At 50.8% G+C, this 24022-nt stretch overlaps 1 protein-coding gene across 3 annotated transcripts in view; it reads left to right on the forward strand.

Annotated features, from left to right (window-relative positions):
* The window catches only part of ube2h (ubiquitin-conjugating enzyme E2H (UBC8 homolog, yeast)), a 143706-nt gene extending 121660 nt beyond the window's left edge, over window positions 1-22046 (forward strand). For 2 of the 3 annotated variants that reach the window (XM_086010646.1, XM_086010647.1), the window contains exons 4-8: window positions 2598-2637; window positions 3810-3878; window positions 4801-4853; window positions 19923-20051; window positions 21040-22046. In XM_086010646.1, the coding sequence (XP_085866772.1) occupies window positions 2598-2637; window positions 3810-3878; window positions 4801-4853; window positions 19923-20051; window positions 21040-21164 (416 nt within the window). In that variant the 3' untranslated portion in view covers window positions 21165-22046. The remainder of the gene's footprint in view (window positions 1-2597; window positions 2638-3809; window positions 3879-4800; window positions 4854-19922; window positions 20052-21039) is intronic. The other variant, XM_086010648.1, reaches the window with a different exon arrangement.
* Window positions 22047-24022: the final 1976 nt, after the last annotated feature.

Genomic DNA, 24022 nt, shown 5'->3' on the forward strand with positions numbered 1-24022 from the left:
GAGTGCTGTCCTTTGTTGTGCAAGAGGTTAAACTGAGGTCCCGTGTGCTTATTCAGCTGCATGTTAAAGACCCTAATACCACTATCCGCTCGAGAGCAAGGAGTTCTCCCCAATGTCCTGGCCAACATTCCTCCCTCAACCAACCCCATCAAAACCGAAAGTGGGAAATTCATCTCACTACTGTTTGTGGGATCTTACTGTGCATGCAGTGGCTGTCGTATTTGCCTACTCAAGTCACTGATGGAATTTCGAATGTTTGGGTCGTGATAAGGCACTATATAAATACAAGTTTTACAAATCAGATTGTAGAAGTGAGCCATGTAATCAGGAAGATTTTAAGATTGATCTCCAGTTGTGTCGAGTGAGCTGATCTCTGCCTGGGTATCATTTGGGATGCTACAATTGCTCAGGCTTCGCTTTCTGCTTCTATCCACTCACTCCAGCTGGAAAGGGTGCTTGATGAAGTGCCAGGTACAGATGTGATCCGGCTCCACTGATGCCTCCCCCGCGGCGAATAACTAGCTGGCACTTGACCTAGGCTCCAGGTCCTTGGTCGAATAGCACTCATTCACACCCTGGCGTGAACCAGTCCCCTCAAGAAAGGAAGGGAGTATGGAATGGTGATGCTGTTGAGAATTGCCCCGAATTATGTCATTGGTTTCTTCTAATCTTTCAGCTCAGGATGGAGTTGGAGGCAGGACAAGCCACAGACTTCCCTAGTAACACCCACAGTATGGCAGGCTAATACTTGCTGTGCTGTTGTTTGTTTTCCTCCGTACTACAACAACGTAACGTGTTTTGCAAGCTGGTAAAACCCACTGCAATCATTGAATATTGAGGTGGTTCTTGGATGGTGAAGTAAGCATTTCATTGTCTTGCTTACATAGTCAATCAGAGGTTGGAGCAGACCCAACGCCTGCTTAAATCACCCTCCGATTGCTAGTTTAAACATAAATTGGGTTCCAAATGTGCTCTAGCATAACATAACCCCGCCACTGTGCTAGGTTTAATATTGAGGCAAGTTGAAGGCAGTGCATTGTAAAGTATCGCCAGGTTCCCAGCTTCATCTACAGTGTATACTCTCATTTATAGAGTTTGGAGGCAGAGGATCTTTGCACAAGCAACACAAAAACGTGACCTACAATAATTAGTCTTTTAGTAGGTAAACTTTTAAATGGGGAAAGTTGGAGGGGCAATATTACAAAAATAACTAGACCCAATTAGTCATGGTAATTCTGGTTGTATAAACGAACACTGTATAATTGCGACTTAAGGCTAGTCTGAGTCAAACTAGCACCATAGCTACAACACTAACACACAACTTCATTCAGCCCACGATGCAAAATGTTTTCTTTATCCTTGGAGTGTTGCAACTGTGCTGTTAACCCATTCATGGGGAGTGCTGTAAGTGTAAAGCTACACAGTAGCTGGGGATGTTTTATCTTGTGAAATGTGTTGACTGTCTCACCCCCTGCCCCAACAACAACAACTTGTCTTTATATAGCACCTTTAACAAAGGCGCTTCACAGGAGTATTAGAAGACAAAACATTTTTGACACCGGGCCACAAAAAGAGAAATTAGGGCAGATGACTAAAAGCTTAGTCAAAGAGCTAGGTTTTAATGAGCGTCTTAAAGGAGGAGAGAGCGGTACATTGGCGGAGCGCAGATATCTAGGAGGGTTTTAGGGCTGGTAGAAATTACAGATATAGGGAGGGTGTTGAGGCCATGGAGGGATTTGAAAACAAGGATGAGAATTTTAAAGTTGAGGCGTTGCCAGTGACTTAGCCAATGTAGGTCAGCGAGCACAGGGGTGATGGGTGAAGGAGACTTTGTGCGAGTTAGGAAACTGGCAGCCGTGTTTTGGATGACCTCAAGTTTAAGTAGGGTAGAACGTGGGAGGCCAGCCAGGAGTGCATTGGAATAGTCAAGTCTAGAGGTAACAAAGGCATGGATGAGCGTTTCAGCAGCAGCTGAGACAAGGGCGGAGACAGGCGATGTTAGAGGTGGAAAAAAAAAGGCAGTCTTAATTATGCCACAGCTATGTGGTCAGAAGCTCATTTCAGGATCAAATATGACACCAAGGTTGCGAACAGTGTAGTTCAGCCTAAGACATGTTAGAAGTCACACAACACCAGGTTATAGTCCAACATCTTTATTTGAAATCACAAGCTTTCGGAGCGCTGCTCCTTCGTCAGGTGAAGGAGAGGGTTGGAGTCGGTGGCTGGGGAACAGAGTTTGTGGCGGAGACTGAAAATAATGGCTTTGGTTTTCCCAGTATTTAATTGGAGAAAATTTTTGTTCATCCAGAACTGGATATCAGACAAGCAGTCTGACAATTTAGAGACCCTGGCGGGGTCGAGAGAAGAGGTAGTGAGGTAGAGCTGGGTGTCGTCAGTGTACATGTGGAAACTGATGCTGTGTTTTTGGATGACGTCGCCAAGAGGCAACATGTAGATGAGAAATAGGAGGGGGCCAAAGATAGATACTTGATGAGAACATTAGAGCAGAAATGGTTTGCGCACTCACTTCTTCCATATGTTGCTGTTTTTCTTTCCATTTCAGTGAAGGTGACTGTTTTTTGTGTGTTTGTTTTCAGGATTCATGAATAAAATTTTCCATCCGAACATTGATGAAGCGTAAGTAACTGTTTTCTTTCTGCAGCAGCTGAGGGAATGTGTTGGGCTGAGGAGGGAGAGGATGGGGTGGTTGGGTATGTGCACCTCACAGTGACTACCAACTTCAAGAGATGATATTGTTACTAGTTTGGTTGGAGGTGATGTTACTTTACCGCTGAGCCCTGTTACTAGGGCTGATTTGGTCCATCTATTGTACCCAAGCGCGCACAATTACCTCTTCTCTCACACCTTCAATAAAATAAATTCCATTGCACATGTACAGTAAAATGGGCACTTGTTGTGAATGGTTACACGTGAGTGATGGCCCTTAGGTGAAATTACCAGAGGTTGATGCCTGTGGAATTATACAGCAAGAAGCTGCTACCTTTGGGAGATGTAAAGAAAGCTGGGAAGCAACATTAGGAATGTATTAAGATCTATTTATGGGGAAGGAAGAGGAGAGACTTTATTTCTCGGATCTGGAAGTATGAATAAGTAGTTTAAACAAAAATGTGTGTTATTAGCTGGTGGATTCAGAAACTATTCATTGAACAGTATCACCAGGATTTCAGTAAAGTGGAGTGAGGATGGGGTGAATTTTTTTTTTGGTAGTATTTCTGTTACAACTGTAGGATCTTGTCTTCGATATCTTCAAGTTCAGTGGCATCAATCACTCCTGTAAGCAGTCTTACTTTACTGGGGGTGGACTCGCACTGCCCTGTATCTATTGGTATAATGGCCGAACTCGGAGGTGTATTTATAGTGTCCTCTTATGACCTAAACTGGATATTCATGTCTTTCACACGTGCCTTCAGGTCCCTCTCCAATCTTTTCAACTGCAGGCTGAAAAAATCTTGATTTAAGACGAGGCCAGAAATTAATTGATAAGCTGCCTTATTTCACAGTAGGATGAACATGCAGATCAGCAGTTATGATCAAACTCACTCAGTTTAGACAGTGCAATTTATCTTCATGTAATAATATAAAATAAAGAATATGCCATGCTTCCCCATCTCAGTGGGTTGTCTAACTTGACTTAAACAAGATGACTTCTAATTGTCCTCCAACATTTCTAATTTTTTAGTCTTGGCAAAAGCCCTTACAACTTTCTCTTTAAAAATCTGACTGCCATTGCAACCTTAATTGGACCTGACTGCTGCTTGTGTCTGTTTTTTTCATCTCCCTCTTTGCAGCTGCAAGGGAATGCCTGAACCTCTTCTGAATGTCTGGGACCAGAGACTTCCCAATACAGTGGGTGTGAGGTGTTTATTGATTATTGAGAGAACCTAACAATTGCTCATTGTTTACAGTCTTAAGGGAAAACCACTTCTATTAGCATATTAACCGCCTTTCATCTAGGTCTTTTTTTCTGAACGTGTGTGAATACGCTTTGCTTTAAACTACAACATTTAAAGGCAGTTCTTTCCAAATCCTTTGTGTTAAAATGGCCAAAACAAATCGAGAAATGTGACGGACTTCATTTTTTTGAACTGTGAAAAACATCCAGCAGTACTATTAGCGATTGGGTTGTCTTGGTGAGGGTGGGGTGCATTTTGAACCTTCTAACACTGGGATGAAATAATGGTTGCAGATATGTGACTGGCACCAGGACGCTTTGAGGTGATTAATAAAGAATATCACACACCATTGAAGTGTAATGGATAGTGCTGAATTTGTAATGTGTATTGGTACGATAGAGTAACTCTCTGTGATGTAACTGTATAGGGAATTCTCCCCAACATTGTGCCTATCTCCATATCCTAAAAGGAGCATTGACCAAGTGGAGAGATACAGATGTAAACTATAGTAGCTGAGATCTTTCTATCTTTTTCACTTTACCTGTTGTAAATATTTTTCCAGCCCCATTTGACCCTCCTCATGAAAACCATACTCCTTTGCCACCATTGTCGCTGTACTCTTCCTTCCCTTGTCATAGGCCATCCACCTAAAGTTGGGAATGTGATGCTCAGCAAGTTATTATGGGAATACACTGTGCCACCCTGGCTCTTTGAAGATGAGGGCTAGCAGTGCTATGTGAGGGAGTATGCTTGCACAGGACTCTGCCCACGCCACTTACCACTGGACCTGGTTTTGACATGGTCCTGAAATGGGGCCGTGGGTTGCAAGAATTTAATGGTGTCTAACCTGTTTCAAGCGTCACTCAGCTTTTGCTTCTGTTTCTAGGTCAGGAACAGTGTGTCTAGATGTAATTAACCAGACGTGGACAGCTCTTTATGGTGAGTAGTTAAAATTATTTTTTTTTAATTGGTATTATTTTATCTCCATTCTCCTTTCTTTTAACTGGATGTTGGCTGCAATCCCACATTAAGTGGAGTTGGGATTCCTGTCTTGAATGTTGAGGTGGGAACAAAGTGAATGCCTCAAGTATATTTCTACGATGTGTAGCTGCTCTTGCTCTTGTGTTCTCAAGCCGAGTAAGCCAGTCGCACGCAGGATCTACGGCAGGCTTAGAGAAATGAAGAATAAAAGCCAAGATTGAAGTGCATACTTAACGGCATTGAATCTTCCATTGTAAGAGTCTGATTAGGGAACAAAGTTGACTGAACGGGAATTTTATGCAAGTCTTGAAGTTTCTATGCCTATCTACAGAAAAATAAATGTGGCCTACAGCCCTGTTAATTCCACAATAAGGAGCATGGACAATCGAGTGCCATTAATCAACAAGGAAAATGAAAGAATAATTGACCAGTCCTGTTGACGCCCATTGATATGAAATGGATTAATACAAAACATATCCCCCTGGATCTGTGGCACCAGTACATTTGTCCCACTGCAATGGTAGAGTGAAGGTCCTGTAAACAGTTGTTTTACTTATGGATTTCATGAAATCTAGTTAATGGTACTGGAATTATGTAGCGGTGAGTAGGTATCATCCTTTGTACTGATGTTTTAGTGAAATGAGGGGAAATGAAGTGTTGCAAACCAGGGCAGAAATGATGAACTAACCTCAAATGGTAACGGTCATTTCCATGTTAGTGTATTTTTAGCACTGTTCATATACCTGTTTATTCTGAAATGGGTTTGAGGAGGTTTTTGATCAGCTTGAATGGTGAATTCATGTTCATTGTAGCCAATGCCAAAGCTTTCAACAAACTCTTTAATCAAGCGGACCTGTATTCATATGAATTTCTGCATCCTTTCAGTTGCTGATTATATGCCTAGGTGGCCATTCAGAGAGAAATTAAATTCCAGTAAGAAATAATGCCTTTGATAGCTACATTAATACACACTGGTAATGAAATGCTTATAAGTGGGAATGCTTTGCAAAAATGAAAGGGAGCTCTTTTTGAATTTGATAATTTATCATTCACTGAAAATGTCTACCATTGTGAGCCTGTTTAAAGTTAATCAGCTACAGGGATGCATTTCATGCGCATTTGATTAGAAGTAATAACAGGCTGTTGTCATTTTTCTAGTTAATTGAAAAGGCCATATTTGAAATATTATGTTACGGTTTGGGCATCTTGCCTTGAACAAAAAAACATTGATGCATTGGAGTGGGTTCAGAGAGGAGGAGTGAAGATAATTCTGGGACTTGGACTCAAGATAATCAATCAGCTGACAAAAAATGATCTACTCTTTGGAGAAGTGAGAATGGGGCATGATCTAGGTTCTTTAAATGCTAAGAAGAGATAATGTGGATGTAAAGTGACAGGACTTGAGCACACAGTGCAAAAGTGGCAAGCTGCATACAAGAAAGGGAGATTGAGACTTTTTAAATAGCAGTAGGTATTTAGAATAGGTAACCATCAAAAATAGTCTTGTTTTTAAGAGAAAGGAGTTAATATTGTCCCATCACCTGGTTTTGAAAGCAATTGAAGGTCTAGGATAAATATAGACAGATGGAATATTCTGGGGAAGGTTGGTTCCGTTTTAGAATAGTGAAGTCACCTGTGGATGAAACCTGCTGCGGTTGAATAAACTGCAAGGAGGAATCTCCCTGGGCTCCTCCTGCACCTCCAAATGTCTAGCTAAATGGCACACGCAGGGGCCTGGAAGAAGGTCTTCAGAAGCCCAAGTAAAGGGCTACTCTTTGACAGTTAACACCAGTTACTCACTGGAGCAGTTCCATCTTTAATCTGCATTACCTGCCAAATGAGTATCTTGCTTTCTGGGAAGGCAAGTAATAATCTTCCGGATAGAGCTGGCCTAAATGCATTTTAATCGAGCTTCTGCTTAAAAAGCCCTTCAGTTCCAAAAGAGAGGCTTCTTTGTGCGCTGAGCAGCAAAGTGAAAGAAGTGAAGGGGTAGAGCTCTGCCAGCTCACAACCGTTTTGTTAACACATGGATGTCCCCACTGTTCACTGCAGCACCAGTGCCCAACTTGCAGGAAGCTTTTACCATCCCTCTACGCTGTTTGAATCACAAGTCAGGGTAGTTAACGTGCAACAGTGCAGCAAAATACCTATTTTACCAACGGCTAATTTGCTTTCACCTGAACAGTAAATCTGTGCTTGTTAGAGCTGTGCTCCTATATCTAGGGTTTGCCACCTTGCTGGTTGTTCACTTTCTTTAAATTGAAGCCATTTGACAGTTTCAAATGGCTGTGCAGTGCCTACATTTTTTGCTATTGTGTGTTGAAAGGCAACTGATCTGTTGATTTAAATGCAACCAGCAGCTCGTGGCACTCCCAACAAGAACTTAAGTGGCAGCCTTAGTATTCTGTTTTAGTACTTTGCAATTTCACTGTTGGTGTCATTGGGCAATAATTAATGTACAGCAGTAGGTTTGCTAGTTTACTCACCAAAGCTTTTCATAGCAGTGATATGCCCATTTTCATAGAATCATTCAGCCTATCGTGCCTGTGCCGGCTCTTCGGTAGCGTTATCTAATTAATCCACTGCCCTGCTCTTTCCCCATAGCCCTGTAATTTTTTTCCCTTCAAGTATTTATCCAATTCTCTTTTGAATGTTACGATTGAATCGGCTTCCACCACCCTTTCAGGCAGTGCATTCCAGATCACCGACATTCTGCTTTGAATTTAGGTGTTTTGTAACCTTAGTGTATGATCATTTTCGTGACTCAAGATGAGGTATGCTAGTGTTGGAGAACGGAATATCTTCTATTTCAAGTACTCCCGAGGCAGAAGGTCGTGCGTTCAAGTCCCACTCCAGAGACTTGAGCGCAAAATCCAGGCTGACCCTCCAGTGCAGTGCAGACGTTAAACCGAGGCCCCGTCTGCCCTTCAGGTGGATGTAAAAGATCCCAATGCACTATTTCGAAGCACAACATGGGAGTTCTCCCCGGTGTCCTGAGCAATATTTATTTCTCAACCAGCATCACTAAACCAGATTAGCTGGTCATTGTCACATTGCTGTTTGTGGGACCTTGCTGAGTGCAAATTGGCTGCCGCATTTCCTACATTACAACAGTGACTTCACTCCAAAACGTACTTCATTGGCTGTCGAGCACTTTGGGACGTCTGAGGTTGTGAAAAACGCTATAAAAATGGAGGGTTTTTTTTCTCCACCCCCCCCCCCCTCTCTCTCTCCACCCCCCCCCTCTCTCTCCACACCCCCCCTCTCTCTCCACACCCCCCCTCTCTCTCCACACCCCCCCTCTCTCTCCACACCCCCCCTCTCTCTCCACACCCCCCCTCTCTCTCCACACCCCCCCTCTCTCTCCACACCCCCCCTCTCTCTCCACACCCCCCCTCTCTCTCCACACCCCCCCTCTCTCTCCACACCCCCCCTCTCTCTACACCCCCCCTCTCTCTCCACACCCCCCCTCTCTCTCCACACCCCCTCTCTCTCCACCCCCCCTCTCTCTCCACCCCCCTCTCTCTCCACCCCCCCTCTCTCTCCACCCCCCCTCTCTCTCCACCCCCCTCTCTCTCCACACCCCCCCTCTCTCTCCACACCCCCCCTCTCTCTCCACACCCCCCCTCTCTCTCCACACCCCCCCTCTCTCTCCACACCCCCCCTCTCTCTCCACACCCCCCCTCTCTCTCCACACCCCCCCTCTCTCTCCACACCCCCCCTCTCTCTCCACACCCCCCCTCTCTCTCCACACCCCCCTCTCTCTCCACACCCCCCCTCTCTCTCCACACCCCCCTCTCTCTCCACACCCTCCCCCCTCTCTCTCCACACCCCCCCTCTCTCTCCACACCCCCCCTCTCTCTCCACACCCCCCCTCTCTCTCCACACCCCCCCCTCTCTCTCCACACCCCCCCTCTCTCTCCACACCCCCCCTCTCTCTCCACACCCCCCCTCTCTCTCCACACCCCCCCTCTCTCTCCACACCCCCCCTCTCTCTCCACACCCCCCCTCTCTCTCCACACCCCCCCTCTCTCTCCACACCCCCCCTCTCTCTCCACACCCCCCCTCTCTCTCCACACCCCCCCTCTCTCTCCACACCCCCCCTCTCTCTCCCACACCCCCCCTCTCTCTCCACACCCCCCCTCTCTCTCCACACCCCCCTCTCTCTCCACACCCCCCCTCTCTCTCCACACCCCCCCTCTCTCTCCACACCCCCCCTCTCTCTCCACACCCCCCCTCTCTCTCCACACCCCCCCTCTCTCTCCACACCCCCCCCTCTCTCTCCACACCCCCCCTCTCTCTCCACACCCCCCCTCTCTCTCCACACCCCCCCTCTCTCTCCACACCCCCCTCTCTCTCCACACCCCCCCTCTCTCTCCACACCCCCCTCTCTCTCCACACCCCCCCTCTCTCTCCACACCCCCCCTCTCTCTCCACACCCCCCCTCTCTCTCCACACCCCCCCTCTCTCTCCACACCCCCCCTCTCTCACACCCCCCCTCTCTCTCCACACCCCCCTCTCTCTCCACACCCCCCCTCTCTCTCCACACCCCCCCTCTCTCTCCACACCCCCCCTCTCTCTCCACACCCCCCCTCTCTCTCCACACCCCCCCTCTCTCTCCACACCCCCCCTCTCTCTCCACACCCCCCCTCTCTCTCCACACCCCCCCTCTCTCTCCACACCCCCCCTCTCTCTCCACACCCCCCCTCTCTCTCCACACCCCCCCTCTCTCTCCACACCCCCCCTCTCTCTCCACACCCCCCCTCTCTCTCCACACCCCCCCTCTCTCTCCACACCCCCCCTCTCTCTCCACACCCCCCCTCTCTCTCCACACCCCCCCTCTCTCTCCACACCCCCCCTCTCTCTCCACACCCCCCCTCTCTCTCCACACCCCCCCTCTCTCTCCACACCCCCCCTCTCTCTCCACACCCCCCCTCTCTCTCCACACCCCCCCTCTCTCTCCACACCCCCCCTCTCTCTCCACACCCCCCCTCTCTCTCCACACCCCCCCTCTCTCTCCACACCCCCCCTCTCTCTCCACACCCCCCCTCTCTCTCCACACCCCCCCTCTCTCTCCACACCCCCCCTCTCTCTCCACACCCCCCCTCTCTCTCCACACCCCCCCTCTCTCTCCACACCCCCCCTCTCTCTCCACACCCCCCCTCTCTCTCCACACCCCCCCTCTCTCTCCACACCCCCCCTCTCTCTCCACACCCCCCCTCTCTCTCCACACCCCCCCTCTCTCTCCACACCCCCCCTCTCTCTCCACACCCCCCCTCTCTCTCCACACCCCCCCTCTCTCTCCACACCCCCCCTCTCTCTCCACACCCCCCCTCTCTCTCCACACCCCCCCTCTCTCTCCACACCCCCCCTCTCTCTCCACACCCCCCCTCTCTCTCCACACCCCCCCTCTCTCTCCACACCCCCCCTCTCTCTCCACACCCCCCCTCTCTCTCCACACCCCCCCTCTCTCTCCACACCCCCCCTCTCTCTCCACACCCCCCCTCTCTCTCCACACCCCCCCTCTCTCTCCACACCCCCCCTCTCTCTCCACACCCCCCCTCTCTCTCCACACCCCCCCTCTCTCTCCACACCCCCCCTCTCTCTCCACACCCCCCCTCTCTCTCCACACCCCCCCTCTCTCTCCACACCCCCCCTCTCTCTCCACACCCCCCCTCTCTCTCCACACCCCCCCTCTCTCTCCACACCCCCCCTCTCTCTCCACACCCCCCCTCTCTCTCCACACCCCCCCTCTCTCTCCACACCCCCCCTCTCTCTCCACACCCCCCCTCTCTCTTCCACACCCCCCCTCTCTCTCCACACCCCCCCTCTCTCTCCACACCCCCCCTCTCTCTCCACACCCCCCTCTCTCTCCACACCCCCCTCTCTCTCCACACCCCCCCTCTCTCTCCACACCCCCCCTCTCTCTCCACACCCCCCCTCTCTCTCCACACCCCCCCTCTCTCTCCACACCCCCCTCTCTCTCCACACCCCCCCTCTCTCTCCACACCCCCCCTCTCTCTCCACACCCCCCTCTCTCTCCACCCCCCTCTCTCTCCACACCCCCCCTCTCTCTCCACACCCCCCCTCTCTCTCCACCCCCCTCTCTCTCCACCCCCCTCTCTCCACCCCCCCTCTCTCCACCCCCCTCTCTCTCCACCCCCCTCTCTCTCCACCCCCCCCCTCTCTCCACCCCCCCTCTCTCCACCCCCCCCTCTCTCCACCCCCCCCTCTCTCCACCCCCCCTCTCTCCACCCCCCCTCTCTCCACCCCCCCCTCTCTCCACCCCCCCTCTCTCCACCCCCCCCCTCTCTCCACCCCCCCCTCTCTCCACCCCCCCCTCTCTCCACCCCCCCCTCTCTCCACCCCCCCCTCTCTCCACCCCCCCCTCTCTCCACCCCCCCCTCTCTCCACCCCCCCCTCTCTCCACCCCCCCCTCTCTCCACCCCCCCCTCTCTCCACCCCCCCCCTCTCTCCACCCCCCCCTCTCTCCACCCCCCCCTCTCCACCCCCCCTCTCTCCACCCCCCCTCTCTCCACCCCCCCCTCTCTCCACCCCCCCCTCTCTCCACCCCCCCCCTCTCTCCACCCCCCCTCTCTCCACCCCCCCCTCTCCACCCCCCCTCTCTCCACCCCCCCTCTCTCCACCCCCCCCTCTCTCCACCCCCCCTCTCTCCACCCCCCCTCTCTCCACCCCCCCTCTCTCCACCCCCCCTCTCTCCACCCCCCCCTCTCTCCACCCCCCCTCTCTCCACCCCCCCCTCTCTCCACCCCCCCTCTCTCCACCCCCCTCTCTCCACCCCCCCTCTCTCCACCCCCCCTCTCTCCACCCCCCCCTCTCTCCACCCCCCCTCTCTCCACCCCCCCTCTCTCCACCCCCCCTCTCTCCACCCCCCCTCTCTCCACCCCCCCCTCTCTCCACCCCCCCCTCTCTCCACCCCCCCTCTCTCCACCCCCCCCTCTCTCCACCCCCCCTCTCTCCACCCCCCTCTCTCTCCACCCCCCTCTCTCTCCACCCCCCCTCTCTCTCCACCCCCCCTCTCTCTCCACCCCCCCTCTCTCTCCACCCCCCCTCTCTCTCCACCCCCCCTCTCTCTCCACCCCCCCTCTCTCTCCACCCCCCCCTCTCTCTCCACCCCCCCTCTCTCTCCACCCCCCCTCTCTCTCCACCCCCCTCTCTCTCCACCCCCCTCTCTCTCCACCCCCCCCTCTCTCCACCCCCCCCTCTCTCCACCCCCCCCTCTCTCCACCCCCCCCTCTCTCCACCCCCCCCTCTCTCCACCCCCCCCTCTCTCCACCCCCCCCTCTCTCCACCCCCCCCCTCTCTCCACCCCCCCCTCTCCACCCCCCTCTCTCCACCCCCCCTCTCTCCACCCCCCCCTCTCTCCACCCCCCCCTCTCTCCACCCCCCCCTCTCTCCACCCCCCCCTCTCCACCCCCCTCTCTCCACCCCCCCTCTCTCCACCCCCCCCTCTCTCCACCCCCCCCTCTCTCCACCCCCCCCTCTCTCCACCCCCCCCTCTCTCCACCCCCCCTCTCTCCACCCCCCCCTCTCTCCACCCCCCCCTCTCTCCACCCCCCCCCTCTCTCCACCCCCCCTCTCTCCACCCCCCCTCTCTCCACCCCCCCTCTCTCCACCCCCCCCTCTCTCCACCCCCCCTCTCTCCACCCCCCCTCTCTCCACCCCCCCTCTCTCCACCCCCCCCTCTCTCCACCCCCCCTCTCTCCACCCCCCCCTCTCTCCACCCCCCCTCTCTCCACCCCCCCTCTCTCTCCACCCCCCCTCTCTCTCCACCCCCCCTCTCTCTCCACCCCCCCTCTCTCTCCACCCCCCCTCTCTCTCCACCCCCCCTCTCTCTCCACCCCCCCCTCTCTCTCCACCCCCCCTCTCTCCCTCTCTCCACCCCCCCTCTCTCTCCACCCCCCCTCTCTCTCCACCCCCCCTCTCTCTCCACCCCCCCTCTCTCTCCCCACCCCCCCTCTCTCTCCCCACCCCCCCTCTCTCTCCCCACCCCCCCTCTCTCTCCCCACCCCCCCTCTCTCTCCCCACCCCCCCTCTCTCTCCCCACCCCCCCCTCTCTCCCCACCCCCCCTCTCTCTCCCCACCCCCCCTCTCTCTCCCCACCCCCCCTCTCTCTCCCCACCCCCCCTCTCTCTCCCCACCCCCCTCTCTCTCCCCACCCCCCTCTCTCTCTCCCCACCCCCCCTCTCTCTCCCCACCCCCCTCTCTCTCCCCACCCCCCCTCTCTCTCCCCACCCCCTCTCTCCACCCCCCCCTCTCTCCACCCCCCCCTCTCTCCACCCCCCCCTCTCTCCACCCCCCCCTCTCTCCACCCCCCCCTCTCTCCACCCCCCCTCTCTCCACCCCCCCCTCTCTCCACCCCCCCCTCTCTCCACCCCCCCCTCTCTCCACCCCCCCTCTCTCCACCCCCCCCTCTCCACCCCCCCTCTCTCCACCCCCCCTCTCTCCACCCCCCCTCTCTCCACCCCCCCCTCTCTCCACCCCCCCCTCTCTCCACCCCCCCCCTCTCTCCACCCCCCCCTCTCTCCACCCCCCCCTCTCCACCCCCCCTCTCTCCACCCCCCCTCTCTCCACCCCCCCCTCTCTCCACCCCCCCCTCTCTCCACCCCCCCCTCTCTCCACCCCCCCCTCTCTCCACCCCCCCTCTCTCCACCCCCCCCTCTCTCCACCCCCCCCTCTCTCCACCCCCCCCTCTCTCCACCCCCCCCTCTCTCCACCCCCCCTCTCTCCACCCCCCCTCTCTCCACCCCCCCTCTCTCCACCCCCCCCTCTCCCCACCCCCCCTCTCTCCCCCCACCCCCTCTCTCTCCCCACCCCCTCTCTCTCCCCACCCCCTCTCTCTCCCCACCCCCTCTCTCTCCCCACCCCCTCTCTCTCCCCACCCCCCCTCTCTCTCCCCACCCCCCCACTCTCTCCCCACCCCCCCACTCTCTCCCCACCCCCCCTCTCTCTCCCCACCCCCCCACTCTCTCCCCACCCCCCCTCTCTCTCCCCACCCCCCCTCTCTCTCCCCACCCCCCCTCTCTCTCCCCACCCCCCCTCTCTCTCCCCACCCCCCCTCTCTCTCCCCACCCCCCCTCTCTCTCCCCACCCCCCCTCTCTCTCCCCACCCCCCCTCTCTCTCCCCACCCCCCCTCTCTCTCCCCACCCCCCCTCTCTCTCCCCACCCCCCCTCTCTCTCCCCACCCCCCCTCTCTCTCCCCACCCCCCTCTCTCTCTCCCCACCCCCCCTCTCTCTCCCCACCCCCCTCTCTCTCCCCACCCCCCCTCTCTCTCCCCACCCCCCTCTCTCTCCCCACCCCCCCCTCTCTCTCCCCACCCCCCCTCTCTCTCTCCACCCCCCCCTCTCTCTCTCCCCACCCCCCCTCTCTCTCTCCCCACCCCCCCTCTCTCTCTCTCCACCCCCCCTCTCTCTCTCTCCACCCCCCCTCTCTCTCTCTCCACCCCCCCTCTCTCTCTCTCCACCCCCCCTCTCTCTCTCTCCACCCCCCCCCTCTCTCTCTCTCCACCCCCCCACCCCCCCCCCCAAAGCTCAGGTCGCACAATTAGATACATAGTAAAGCTTCCTCTACTCCACCACAACAATGTGCCTCGGTCAGGAGAGCACCCCATACAGCATCAGTATGATGTCCTTCCATTTCACACGTCAACCATTCGGTGGCCTTTTGAGCGCGAGCGTCAGTTTTATGCTGTGGACCCAAGGAACTGAATTGAGACTGCCTCAAACTTGTTTAACCTGTGTTTCGAATAAAAAAAACAAACACTGGAAATACACAACAGATCAGTCAGCATCTAAAAAGAGAAAAGACGGGTTTGGATAACTGACAGGTAAGAGTTTCAGGTGTAGACTCTGTCTCTACTCAGATGCTAATGGACCTGCTATGAATTTTCAGCAATTTGTTTTGATTTGATTTGCTGCTGTTCTTTTCATCTCCGCAGTGTTTCAGATCTCATTTGCTCTGTGGTGTTCGTGCTGTTTCCACTGCATGTGAACCTCAGCTGTGCCTTGACCTGCTTCCCGTCTACAATTCTAAACAAAAGCAAGATTTCCGCCTTCAAAAAGTCTGATGCATAATAAACGAGCGCAGAGATGATTTACTTTCAGCATTCGGACACTTCATGTAGCTCTCTAACATTACTAATACAGAAATTAAAATGGGTCACCATCAGTGTTCCTCTTGCTCAGCCTACCTACCCCAGTGCGCGGCCCATTCAAATTTTTGTGCCTGCGGGGTATCTACAATGTAAAAGCCGGTGAGCGGCCTGTGCAGGACCTTGCCGATGAATGCACGGCCGCGCAGCTTAGCGGGGACATTGGTCTCCATCAAGACTGCATGGAAATCAAACCCTTTCAAAGATCACAAGAATATTAGATGAGGAAGGCCATTTAGCGCACCCTAAATTCATTCATCCAGAGAGATCGTAATGGTCCTCAAGTGCAGCATCCAATGGTTTCTTAATGGCTCCACGGTTTTCACTGCCACTATTCTATCGGAGTATCCATTCCATGTGTCCAGCACTCTGTGTACGAAGAAGAATTTCCTGATAGTCCTACATCTGCCATTTACTAGTTTGAACCTGTCCCTAGTCTTGTAATTTAATTTGAAGTAATATTCTAGATTTATATTTTCCGTACCCTTACCTATCTTGTATGCCTCTAAGGTCACCTCCATACCACCCCCTTTCCAGGTTGAATTGCCCATGTCTGTCCACTCTATCCTCACAGCTCCTGACGCTAGGGATCTGCTTCATTGCTTTGTCCTGCACTGTCTCCAGTGCTTGAATGTCACCCTTGTTTCTGAGCAACCAGAACTAGGCGTAACATTCAAGGTGTGGTACGGATCAGCGTACTGCACACTTTGATCAAGACATACTCTGACTTATATCCTACTGTTTTGGGTGCATAGTTCGACATTCACTGACTTTTGTTGTTTGCTGCTCTACATTGGTTAGGCATTTTGAGCATTGAGTCCATTAAGTCACATTGGTCTCTTTCAGCTTCATTCTTCATGGATTGCATGCGTTGTTTATTTTCCCTTCCTGTGGGCAGTACTTGCACTGGTAGTCACTGTCATCCGCCCACATACTTACAGGAAACTTTAGATTTACCGGCACCTAAATAACCGGAAATCTCGGTTAACCGGCAAAATTCAGGAGTAGGTTCAGGTAAGTTTTATTACTTGCCTTCCTCGATCTGTTGCTGTGCAAGGGTGTGGCTGCAGCTGTTGCTAAGCTACAGAGATGCTTGGAACTTGTGGCCATTGTTCTGAACCTGTTGCTAAGCAACAGGGTTTGTTGCTTTATACGGAGCTCTCGGCTCCGTATCTTTTACTATAGCTTTCGGTTATCTGGAATTTTTGATGAACCGGCACCCCGTCGGTGCCGGATAAAAAAAAGTTTCCTGTATTTTGTCCAACTCATTCTCTAATTTCTCAGCTGCTTCCCTGATTCCATTGCCCCTCAGTTTGGGATCAGCAGATTCAAATAATTTGCATCAAGTTTGAGTCCCGGTCCTTTATGTAAGTGATAAACCATGGTAATTACAAAAACTTCAGTCTTTCCATCTCAGTAATGTTGTTCCAATAATGATTACTGATGATGTGATTTGGTTTGGAAGTTGGGAGAAAAATTATGTCTGGCTAGAAGGAGCCCGACTGTATGCATGAGAGCTGAACTATCATTAACAGTAATAAACCCAGGGGTGATCAAGCATCTGGCATGTGTGTTAATTCAACTCCTTCACATTGCCAGCTGGCTCTCTGCAATTGGACCCTGTCCTTCCAGATGATCCTCTCTGAGAGACTTGAGCACAAAAATCCAGGCTGCCACTCCAGTGCAGTACTGAGGGAGTGCTGTACTGTCGGAGGTGCTGTCTTTCGGATGAGAAGTTAAACCACCTGCCCCCTCGGGTGGATGTAAAAGATCCCATGGCACTATTTCGAAGAGCAGGGGAGTTATCCCCGGTGTCCTGGACAATATTTATCCCTCAATCATCATCACTAAAACATTATCATAGTGCGGTTTGTGGGCGCTTACTGTGCGCAAATTGGCTGCCGTGTTTCCTACATTACAACAGTGACTACGCTTCAAAAAGTACTTCATTGCCTGTACAGCACTTTGGGACATCCTGAGGTCGTGAAAGGTGCTGTATAAATGCAAGTCTTTTTTTATTCCTCCTCAAAGTCTCAAGCACTTTCCCCACAGTTGGGGGTAGTCTCTCAAGTCTATAGTTTGAGGGTTCATCTTGTTTATTTTTAAAGCTAGTGTTCACTACATTTCAATCCAGTGCTTTCCCTGAGGTCAAATAGCCTGGCTGCATACTGTCAAGACCCCCACATAAAGACTAGCCACTGGGACCAAGGTACAGGAAACTTTGGTTTATCCGGAGGTTGTATGTCCGGAATACTCGCTCTAACGGCAAAAATCAGGAGCCGTTTCCTATAAGTTTTTTTAGTTCTCGTTCTTTTTTTTCCCCAGTCAGGCACTGCAAGGTCTGTAGCTATAACAACAGCTTCAGCTAGAGACGCTTGCAGCTGCAGCCGACTCTTTAGAAGCTGTTGCTAAGCAACAGTGTTTGTTGTCAGATACGGAGATGAAAACCTCTGTATGCTTCAACATTAACTTTGTATGTCCGGCAGTTTTGATAGCTTGGCAACACGCCGGTCGTGTCGGTGCCGGATATCACAAAGTTTCCTGCACTGGAGGGTTGCCGACGCATGTCCCGGCATGAATTGGTGCTTTCAGGAGAGGACAGTGAAACTGAAAAGGCATGTGACCGTTAAATAGATTGCATTCCCCCATTTGGATTTGCATATCTTTTTCCATGACATGCTTGCAAAAATGTTTTTAAGACTAGAAGAGGAAGATTTCACAAGTCTAAGATTATACCTGCTAGTGTAAACCTGCAACAGAAAAAGTCAGTGAAAACTAGAGTAGAAGAAATTGGAGCTTACTGCTTCACTACCACCTGAAGACTGACGGAGGGAGACAAAGCATTAGAGAGTGGGAGCGACGCAGAACTGCAGTTGGAATTTATTTTGTGTTTGTGGCTGTGAACAGCACCGTGGGATATTGACCATTGTTAATGGTGCTATAGGAAGAAACGCGATACATCAGTGCAATATTTAAGTACCTTTAGTACCTGAATGTTTTGATGCTGGTCCTGAATGACAAATATCTCTGATTCTCTGGCTAGTGTTCCAGGAAACACAAACCTGTTTCCCCTTCCTTAAGAATTTTTAGGAGCAGAGAGGCCATTTGGCTCAAAAAGCTCCCTTAATCAAACGTCATCCAATCTGTTCGTCTTACCTTCCAGCCCTTTCTCCTCCCCCACTCCCAGAAACCTATCATTGTCTCTTGAACTCCTGTCTCCTGTCCACATGAATGGTCTTTCCTAGTAACTTCTTCCAAAGCCGTATTACTTTTTGAGTCAAAAGTTTCCACCACCCTTCATCATGGCGCACAAATCTTCTCAATCAGTTTGTCAATTCCCTTCAGAATCTTAAACTTTAAACTTTAATTAGGACACTTTAATGTCTTTTTTCCAAAGAAAATGAGCACAACTTCCTTAAGATTTCCTCATAGTTTAAATTCTTGGTACTTAACATTGTCAATGTGTCTTGGGTTACGTTCTGGCCTTAAGTCCATGTTATTCAACTGTATCATTGTAAGAAAGGAAGGACTTGCATTTAGATTGTGCCTTTCATGTCCTCGGGCTGTACCAAAGTGCTTCACAGCCAATATTGTATAATCAACTATCGTGATTCTGTGTGTTATGAAACCAAACCCAACATTAATATAAGTGACTAAGAATGGGAATATAATGCCCCCAATAGATCCATACAGATCAGGAAAATCCCAAATTCAATCTCTAATCTGTGATGAGTTGTGATTTTATTCAGGGGAACCATTGAAGTGTTAAATTCACCTTAAAGGCTCTGAGATAGTGAGAGGAGCATTGATCAGGGTAGACCTCTGAGAAGCAGATTGAGCTCAATGTGCTACTCTCTGTCGAACAGCCGACTGACCCGCTCGGTGATTGTCGCGCATGAATAGTGGCCAGTTGGGTAAGGTACCAGAGGGTCTGCTACCCATGAATCTGGTACCCAGCAAGACATTAATACCCGCAGGAGAGGAGAGAACGAGTAGCAAAACTTATTCTAAAATGGGGGGGGGATGTGAATTGGAAGTGAAAATGAACCTCGGGCCTGGCAATATGGTTGTTGTGCACACACTCATTTCTGTCTTCATGGGAGCTGAGCAGTCACCAGCTGCCTTTGCAGCAGTTCCATCTGACAAACGAGTTTGTGGGCTAAAGAGTTCTTTCATTGTGTTTTGCAGTTTCCCACCATTTATCATCCAAGATAGTTTTATGGCTGATTTTAAATTTAAGAGTTATTAACTATGCCCATTTAGGGCTAGAAAGTTGTTGAAGAGGAAAAGCAAACTGATGGGATGTAATGAGTGTGTTTGGGTGTGTGCGATTCCCTGGACCATTTTTTTATTTATTTATTCATTCACGGGATGTCTGATTTGCTGGCAAGGCCAGCATTTATTGCCCATCCCTAATTACCCTCGAAGGTGGTGATGAACCGCCTTGAACCGCTGCAGTCCGTGTGGTGAAGGTACTCCCACAGTGCTGTTAGGGAGGGAGTGCCAGGATTTTGACCCAGTGACGATGAAGGAACGGCGACATACTTCCAAGTCAGGATGGTGTGTGACTTGGAGGGGAACTTGGAGGAGATGGTGTTCCCATGTGCCTGCTGCCCTTGTCCTTCTAGGTGGTAGAGGTCGTGGGTTTGGGAGGTGCTGCCGAAGAAGCCTTGGCGAGTTGCTGCAGTGCATCTTGTAGATGGTGCACACTGCAGCCACGGTACGCCGGTGGTGGAGGGAGTGAATGTTTAAGGTGGTGGATGGGGTGCCAATCAAACGGGCTGCTTTGTGTTGGATGGTGTCGAGCTTCTTGAGTGTTGTTGGAGTAATGTGACTGGTGCATTTTCCCCACAGATCTCACCAATATATTTGAGTCGTTCCTGCCCCAGCTCCTGGCCTATCCAAATCCAATCGACCCTCTAAATGGTGATGCTGCAGCTATGTATCTCCATCGACCAGAAGAGTACAAACAGAAAATAAAAGGTAAGGATTGCTTCATGGTCGTAGAGCATTTTTACACTGTTCAGTGCAGTTGCATTTTTTAAAAATTGTACAAATAAGGGATGTTGGTGCTGGAGACTGGAATGCTTGGAATCAAATGTTGGTATTGAGCACTCCTAGATCAGTGGTAGCATGGTTCGAGGCAGAGTACAGCCCCTATGATCAGACAGTGTGCCTCTGCAATATTATAACACCCTCACTGACTTCTCCTATTTCTCACTGTCTCACTGATTGAGATTGCCAGTTATTGCCAAATTAAATGTTTTAAAAAATAAAATAAAGTAAACTGCCAGTCTGTGGGGAGAGCGAGAGTAGCAAACTCCCGCTGAGGAAGAGCAGGTTATATTGGAATCATTTACACGTGGCCCTTGAGAATCCATGGCTAAGTGGCCCACAAAGTGACCAAGTTTGGAGCAGGCTGTCCTTGGAACTTGTTATGGTGTAGTACACGGCTGCAAGGTTCAGCTGACTTTAAACAGACAGTGTATCCGTGTTATCTGACCCCAAGTTCTGAGAGTGGGTCCCTCCAGAAGCATTATCCTTTCAGTCTCTTTACAAGGCTGACTGACCCCTGCGTTCCCAGCACTGTTTTTATTCTGTGTTGCCTCTCTGTCGAGTGGCACTCTTGCCTCAGGCAGAGGTTGAGGATTCAAAGTCCACCAGGGACTTGAGCATGCGGTCTGAACCGACTTTCGAGTGCAGTGAGGAGGGATCGCTGCACTGTCCAGGGCGCCGCCTTTCAGCTGGGATGTTGAGCTGAGGTGTGTTCAGGTGGCTGTAAGAAATCCCATGTGGAAGAGGAGCAGGGAGGTATCCTGGTGCTTGGGTCAATAACTACCACTGGTCGTTCACCTCGTTGCTGTTTGTGGGATGTTAAGCATCTTAATATTGCATTTAAGATTTTTGAGATGTGGTCGGTGCTGTAATAAATGCAAGTTTTTTTCATTCTTCGCCCCCCCCCCACTCTCAGAATACATCCAGAAATACGCAACAGAGGAGGCGCTAAAGGAACAAGAGGAAGGTGCTGGTGAAAGTTCATCAGAGAGCTCCATGTCTGACTTCTCCGAGGACGAGGCCCAGGATATGGAGTTGTAGTAGTGTCACCACCCTCTTTCAAAGAGACAGACTATATAATTTCCTAACCATTGAAAAGCAGACTATAATATTCATATTTAAAAACAAAAAAGCAAGTTTTTTTTATTACTAAAACCAGGTTTTTATGGATAGCATTGGTATATTATCACCCTAGATTTTTTTTTTTTTCCTCTCCTCGGTCATTTCTCCAACTTGAGGTGCATCTTTACCCCACATTCCACTGGTAGCTGTGTGAGGCCCAAATGCATGTTATCACATAACCTTGGTATACCTAACTCGTAAAATGTTTTGACCCCCAAATGGAAGAGAGCAACGGATTGGTGCAGAGAGCAGGATATCAACCAAGCAAGAACGACTATTTACACTGTCCGTATCTTGACCAGAAAAGCAGCGCTAGAGAGAACAGAGAAAGTTTCAGTAAAATCGAAGCACAATGGAAGGTTTATTAGGCAGAAGAAAAACTAACACATTATTTGCTCTGCATGTTTTTTTTGTTTCTATTTTTTTTCCTCGTGAATAAAAATGGACGTACAGATTACACATCCTTTTTTATTGTGGCATGACATGGAAGAATACAACTTGTTTAGGACTTTGGTTCGTAAAGCTGATTTAATTATAAAAAAAAACCTAGTGTTTGTGGCTTTAACCTGAAGGATAGTATTAAGTAATTACTAGGTAGTGGTGAACTTGATTACTCTAATTAGCACGTTGTATTATTATTGGGGAAATACTTGCCGGCACCCTATCTTGCTATATAGATTTTTTTTTTAAATGGCCTATTGCTATGTGCTGACTTATACCTGTTTGACTTATTTAGGGTTAGTTAGTATGCTCGCTGGTGATTTCAAATAAAAAATGTATATTTTCATTGTTACAATAGTCGATTTTGGAATTGATTGAAATGTTTTTTTTTCCCCTGCGTGGGTTTCTGTGCCAGCAGTTGTAAATACAGCTGTACAACAAAAGAAAATTGGATCCTTCTCCCTCACAGCTTGTATTGACTCCCCTCCCTGCCTTTCCCAAATGTATTAACTTTGTGCTCATCAAGGTGAGGGATGGAATACCGAGGAATGGAACGCTTTCCATTTCATACACCCAGTGGAGGCATAAGCCATGTTTAACTGTAGAGTAAAGCGCATTCTGCTGTGCTCCTACTTCTAAAGGGCATCCTCTGTACAGTTGGGGGGGGAATGGCAATCATACAGCACAGAAGGAAGCCATTCGGCCCATCGTTCCTGGGCCAGCTCTTTTGAAAGAGCTATTCAATTAGTCCCACTGCCTCTGTTCTTTCCCCACAGCCCTGCCGCACTACCATGACATTGTTCCATTTCCCACCCCAGCTATCCCGTGGCCTTTCACTGCATCCCGGCCGCACCCTATACCTCGTAACTTGCAATACGGTTTAATTTTTTGGTGAGTTGGGCATTGATCAAATTGCGGGATCGCCGCATTGGGGAACTGCACCAGTGGAACATTTCCCATTTCACACACTAGCCACCTCCTGAGTGAGACCGGAGAGCTTTGTGCTGTAGACCATACCCACCTGGGACTGGGTTTGAAACTGCTCCCATTTATTTTGGGCATCAGCCAGAGGAGACTTTTAACCCATCACTCGGGGCTGGATTTAAATCCAGGTGAAAGGCCTGTATCTTACCCAGTGCACTGTCCACTTGCCCCAGTACAAGGCTTGTGCAAGCACTTTCATTTATGTTGGTCAATCAGTAAGATGCAGTTTTAATGTGTCGGAGCCTAATTTCTGAAGGAAGTCTTTGCAGTGCTTGATTGCTGAAGGATCTGCACAGTGCTGTTTGTCTGCATTTCACGTTTTTTGTTTTCTGTGTCATTTAGAAGTCTGTGAAAAGCTTAATATTGGAGTGCTGGGATACTTAACATTGGGAAATGGGGATCTCAGTTACTTGTACTGTGGCACGATTCCATTGGTGGCAGTGGGATTTGGATACATCACCCAAGTTGATCACGAGAGTTTCTGGGTTGAGAGTGCTAATGGGCTTTTCCACCATCCTAGGTACCCGTATCCTACCCACATAAATGGCGGCTTGGTTTTGTTTGGACTTGACTTTAAATTGCTTGTCCCCTGCTATTCTCTGGTTTGCCCAGACTCTGCGTCAAGTACTTGCATCGTGACGAGCAGGTGAGTGAGGAGCTTTATTCTTTGGCTTCCCCCAAGGGCTCGGAGACCAGCTGTGTCCCCCCCATCTTTGAATTGGTTGCAATCAGCATGGGGCCCAGGTGATCGAGCCTGGGACCTTGACATGTGAGTTATGGCTGCGCCTTAACCAGCTGAGTGATCAAGGGGGAGTTAAAAGCCTTCTGTCACCGCACTGCCTGATTGGCACGCCTGCCACTCCTGGGTTCTTTGCTCACACCCGAGAGGGCCGGGACCATTGCTGTGTAGTTCACTTTCTAAATGAATGATTCCACTCAGTGGCGTGTGTGTGTGGAAGAGCAGATAGAAGGTTTCTCTGCACCTGTAATAACAATTGGTGTTTATGCTGCAGATCGCGGAGTATGAGAAACCTAGAGGTTATGTACAATCTGTAAACTGACTATGTTTTTATTATGAGGTGGGTGAGATAAATATAGGTCAATATGTGGCAGCCTGGGTGAGCTTGGTTTCTGCAGAAGAAGGTTGTCTGGGCATCTCCCACTGACTTACTACAGCTAGTGTGCTCTGCACAGTACGGCTCGGCTTTATCAGTGTTGAACACGCCATCCTGCTTGGTGGCAGGACCTGGGGACCACCTTAATGTCTGGAGATCGGGATAAGAGCAGCCTGTTTGTACAAGAGGGAGTAACCCTTTCACACCTCACAGAAGTGTTGAGGCCTCTGCTGGTTC

The sequence above is a fragment of the Somniosus microcephalus genome, chromosome 17 (genome assembly GCF_052327205.1).
Source record: "Somniosus microcephalus isolate GS21.2 chromosome 17, FLI_Smic_1.0, whole genome shotgun sequence".
Classification (NCBI taxonomy): Eukaryota; Metazoa; Chordata; class Chondrichthyes; order Squaliformes; family Somniosidae; genus Somniosus; species Somniosus microcephalus.